The sequence below is a fragment of the Hylaeus volcanicus genome, chromosome 1, assembly GCF_026283585.1.
Source record: "Hylaeus volcanicus isolate JK05 chromosome 1, UHH_iyHylVolc1.0_haploid, whole genome shotgun sequence".
In the NCBI taxonomy this organism is placed as follows: domain Eukaryota; kingdom Metazoa; phylum Arthropoda; class Insecta; order Hymenoptera; family Colletidae; genus Hylaeus; species Hylaeus volcanicus.
In genome coordinates, this window is record NC_071976.1 from 7,169,532 (window position 1) to 7,174,868 (window position 5,337).

The following is a 5,337-nucleotide window of genomic DNA, read 5'->3' on the forward strand; positions in this document are numbered from 1 at the left end:
AGAAATTTTTTACGGATATCGGTTACAGTATTTCAATAATTCATTAGTAAAATTAACAACGCATTTAACACTAAGTTTAGGGAGCACAATCATTTTGGCTCATTCCAAGTTTCACAAGGTTTTACAAAATCCGTTCGTTTTTCGCCAACCAGTTATGCTGACTTTTATTCATATAAAAGGACAAGCATGTATCCAAATTCATCTTTGTTCAAGCCTCCTAATTAATTTTAGTAAATAGACTTCATTTATTAAAGCATTACTTTGGTTATAGAAATCTGGTTAGAAATCTCCGTAAACTTAGTATTAAATAATGAAATATGTTTGATTATTCCAATTGTTCATAGAAATTTATTATACGATTACATTCCAGTAAACTAAAGTATTCTTTTATCTAGCATTACTCTTCAAGTATATCCATTCGAAACAAATATAATACGCAGTATTATATTATTTTCTGAAATTTTCTCTGCCTAAATTTTGTACATGTTTGCTATATTACTTCCCACTAACCGTTCGAATAACAAAGGTCGTTACAAAACCTGTGTTGAATTCAGGCGCGTTATCGCTGATTTGTTATGATCGCGAATTCCAAGAATCACAATCGCGCATCTGTACTTAATTGAATGTTTACAAGTACGAGGTGGCGCGGTCACGCTTCAAACTTCCTTCCGTTGTTTTTATAATAGTTTGAACAGTTTCGTCAAGAATTTTACACTGAGCCTACAATATAGAGATCGAATTTAATTTGCGTACAGTCCAGAGTAGAGATTCACTTATTATGGGTTGCGTGAAGCTGGCGGTTTACCTTGCAAAGCTTATAAATAAGACTTCATTTTCAATAGTTCCATAGTTCCTGGTCAATGAAACTAATGTCTATCAATTATTAGATAACTTTTCACCGCAGATTAAAATTATTGAATAAATTATTCAATAGTTGTAATTAATAGAACTCTTCTGAACTATTTTTAGCATACTAAAATTTATCCAAGATCTCTTTTAGCTTTATCAGAACTTAATGGAACAGAATCACATTATAAAATTGTTTAACAAATTATCCAATAACTCTAATTGATAGAACTATTAGTTTAATTGATCAGGAGCTGGAAAACTATTGAAAATGAAGTAAAAATTCTTAATTCTTTATGAGCTTTCAGCAAAACTGAGCTGCTAGCTTCACACAGATTCCATGATGCCCTGAAAAACATATGTTTAAAAATGATCGTCGAAGTAAAAATGAATTAATTTCTTTTTCTCTACTATACCCATATTGTAATTCTCATTTGTGTTATTTCTCATATTTTTTCATTAATATTTCCCATTAACTTCTATTAGATGAAACGTACATGAGAGTAACTAAAGTAAAAATTGTTTATTCACGGTTTCAGATTTGTATTTAATTTAAAAGCCGTGATACTTTTCGACACGAGATCTGAACAGCCGAGCATATTAACCTAAGGTCTATTAGATTCTTAAGTATTAAGGCGTCTGGCCACCCTGAGCGCTCGCCAGATGGTACTATTCTTAAAAAATTCATAAATGCGAAAGTATAGAAAAAAATATTTTTATGTTTTGACACATACTAAAAAACGGTTTAATGAACACATGAAAAATTTTTTGAGATAACAAAAAAAAAGTGGCGGCGGTTCGAAAATTTTGGTGAAGGCCTTCGGCACGAAAGAAAAAGAAAAAGAAAATATTAGTTTGTTTTTGGAGTTTGTCGCAAGAGAGTAGCAATTGGATGTTTTTTTTTTTTACCATTAAGAAAATTACGGTGAGCCGAAGAAATTTCTTTTTATTTTTCACCGAAATTTCACGAGAAAAATCGTCAATAAAAAAAAGACTAATCAAGTAATCGCAAAAATCAATTGCTACTCTTCAGATAATGTATCTAAAAGTAGTGTGTACAACTTTCAGAGCGATCGAACCGATAGTTTGCGAGATTTACGTTGTACTATTTCGTAAAATCATAGTAATTTCGTAATTTCGTAGTTTCGAGATAATCCCAAAAGAAAGTAAACGTGCTGTCCGATTGCTCTGAAATTTGTACACGCTACTTTTAGATACATTATCTGAAGAATAGCAATGGAATGTTGCGATTACTTGATTAATTTTGTAATTAATTCTTCTTTTTAAATAGTACCCATCTGGCGAGCGTTCAGGGTGGAGACGCCTTATATATATATGTTTGTATTTTCTCAAGGTTAATTTTTCTAAAACGAACCTGGTCCTTCAGCCTCGAATTTAATTCGTGGTTGAACGACGCTATATCGTTATCATTGAAAAAGTCGCCTCTGGCACTGTTCTAACGAGTCGATATCTTGATTTCAGAGTCCTGGAACGCTGCACAAAGATGTCGGTGGTGCTGGTACCAAGGTCAACGGAAAGACGGTCGGCGGTGTCGGTACCGCAACCCTCACCACGCTTTCCTCCATTTATACATCCAACACCACCCGGAACAAGAACAACATCCCCGTATCTGAAGAGGTAAGTCTAGAAATCACTCTAGAATGAACGCGTTGCTCATTGAATAGATTATTCGATTTGTTAACGCGTTCAGTGTCTGAACTCTCGCTGTGACCCTGATGCGGGTCACGGACAGTGGTGGGTTATGTATGCACGAGACTTGAGACTCGATGAAGTTCGAGGAAGTTATTGAAAGAAAAAATGAAGAAAGAGCTTGTTTAACATGTTGATCGCCACGTCATGTTACCTATTACTAAGGAACTAATCAAATTAATTTTGAAGTCGTGTTACCGAAGAAAATAAATCTGAATAGAATTAGTGAATACGGTGAGGTTAAAAAAAAATAAATTATGCTATGACAAATGCTAGATTACGTAGTTTCCAATTGTCTCGAAACAAAATTTTAATTACGTAGAGATTTTTACAAGTATTATTCGTGACAATCAACGTGTTAAAACACGTTCCTACAGTTGTTAGACTTGGATGAAAAATTCATATATGATAAATACGTAATTATCTTCACTAAAAGTAATACTAACTAATTAAATTATGATCTCCTAGAAATCGAATTTGAATGTTTCGAATCATTCTAATTGTGCAAAAACATATTCACGTGTTAAGTTAGTATGAGCTACTGTACTGGAACGAGAGATATTAAAATATCTCCATTCAATCTCATGAATTTTCATTTATTCTTAAAATAACTCTCATTATTCCTTAAAAAATTATTTTACTTCTACGTTTATTAAACGACTAGTGCCAGTTAATTAGAAAGTAGGTCAATGTTAATTTCAAAGCGTTTTCATAAAAGATTCCTCGCTTAATGAGTTTCTTATGCGACTTGTTTTGAATTCAACCGCGAGAATATTGAGTAGCACAAGGTGATACGGTTCGAGAAAAATTCCCGTCGGTCGATTTACGTTGCCGTGCACAAAATCGAGCAACTTGCCTTGACTACCATTGCCTTTAATCTGGAACGGCCCAGAGTTTGGGCCACTTTCGAACATTCTTAAATTCAACGTCACTTTCAATGTTGATTTTGAATAGGTGTAAAACCTTTCTTCTCTTTCACATAAATTAGGGCTGTGAAATAAAAGAAAGAATTTCGACCAAAAAGGAAAAGAAATTCGTCAAAGAATTTTAACGAAAGGGGAAAGAAATTCGGTAAAAAATTTAACGTAATTAAAATTACCAATTGAAGAATATAAAGAATTTTATGAAATAAAAATGTAGAATTAATGAATTGAACAATTTTACGAAAATAAAATTCGAAATTAAAATTTAGTATTAAATAGTTCAAGAATTACAGAAATTTATCGAATTTCTTTCTCTATAAGAAAAAGAGATTCGTTAAAAGATTCAACGAAAAATTCGAATAGTCATCGTGGCGCCTTCTATAAAATTTTATTTACTGCTTCACGTGTAACATCGTGTCTGTTATATGCCATGCTCCATTCATCGTTCACGTAACGACTCTTAGACGTCATTCTTCGATGAAGGATTCTGTATGCAGGTCAAGTTAGATAACGATACACACGTCTCGCGACTAAAGGTGTTCCATTCCGATAAAGGATATATTCTGACAGAATCGATTCGTTTTTCGAAATTGAATTCTATGAAATCGCTGTTTATTTCATTTATTTTTATTGACGATTATTATATATTAGAATTTATACATATTATTTTTGAGATAATAATAATGGGAATAGTATTTAATGATATTTAACAAAAAATAACGCTAAAATAGCATTAACAATCATTTTCTAGATCATATTGAGAATAATGACAATAGTACTTGATAATAAACGTTTTCTGAAAAATCGGTTGAAGATTGAAAAATTGCCAGATTGGATAGCGATATAGATCTCGCGATGAGCTATGTGAATTTGGCACCCGACTTCTCAAAAATTAATTTTTTTTGTATAGAAAACAATAGTATTTCGTTTCGTTTGTACTTCCACCAATTAATAATTAAAAAGAATGCAAAAAATGGTCGGCACCCGACATTGAGATTTTTGAATTCTGTTTTTCCCGATTCTTTAGAATCGTTAGTACCCGTTTGTACCGCTTTTCGTTTCGTTGGTACCTCAATAGTTTAAATTTTACAAGCAATTGTTGATCCGCGTAAGAGTATTGAGGCACAAACGAAAAGAAAAGCGGTTCCGGCGGGTACAAACGATTCTAATGAATCGGGAAAAAAGAGATTTTAAAAATCTTGAAAATTAACGATCTTCACTCTTACGCGTATAAACAATTGCTTAGAAAATTTAAACTATCGAGGTACCAACGAAACGAAAAGCGGTACTAACGATTCTAAAGAATCGGGAAAAACAGAATTCAAAAATCTCAATGTCGGGTGCCGACCATTTTTTGCATTCTTTTTAATTATCAATTGGTGGAAGTACAAACGAAACTATTGGAGGTACAATCAGGTACTAACGAAATACTATCGTTTTCTATAAAAAAAAAATTAATTTTCGAAAAGTCGGGTGCCAAGTTCACGTAGCTCTCGCGATGCTTTCCGCCCTATCTTTATGTATTCCTGAAAGACGCGACATGAGTCAGCTTCCATCGTCGACGCGATATGTTTCATTCGGCTCCATCGATTAATCCCTGGGCGTCGGTAGCGATTATTTCTTTGTCTTATCGCGACCTCGCGCGTCGGACTACGGTTTCCAGTTTCTCTCATGGCGTGAATTGTGCCGCGTCACTGCCATTTGTCTCCTTTAATGTTCCCTCAGTCTTTCCCACCTTTTTTACGTATTTTATTTTTTATTTTCTCGGCATTATTATGACCCGAAGATGTTCGAATTTCGTTGCATGGCGATCTCTCTCTCTCTCTCTCTCTCTCTCTCTCTCTCTCTCTCTCTCTCT

General features: G+C 33.6%; 1 protein-coding gene across 1 annotated transcript in view; it reads left to right on the forward strand.

Annotated features, from left to right (window-relative positions):
- Positions 1–5,337, forward strand: part of LOC128877364 (dual specificity tyrosine-phosphorylation-regulated kinase 2-like) — a 404,332-nt gene that overhangs the window by 339,605 nt on the left and 59,390 nt on the right. Inside the window, exon 3 of the mRNA XM_054124609.1 lies at positions 2,329–2,484. Within this exon, the coding sequence (XP_053980584.1) occupies positions 2,329–2,484 (156 nt within the window). The remainder of the gene's footprint in view (positions 1–2,328; positions 2,485–5,337) is intronic.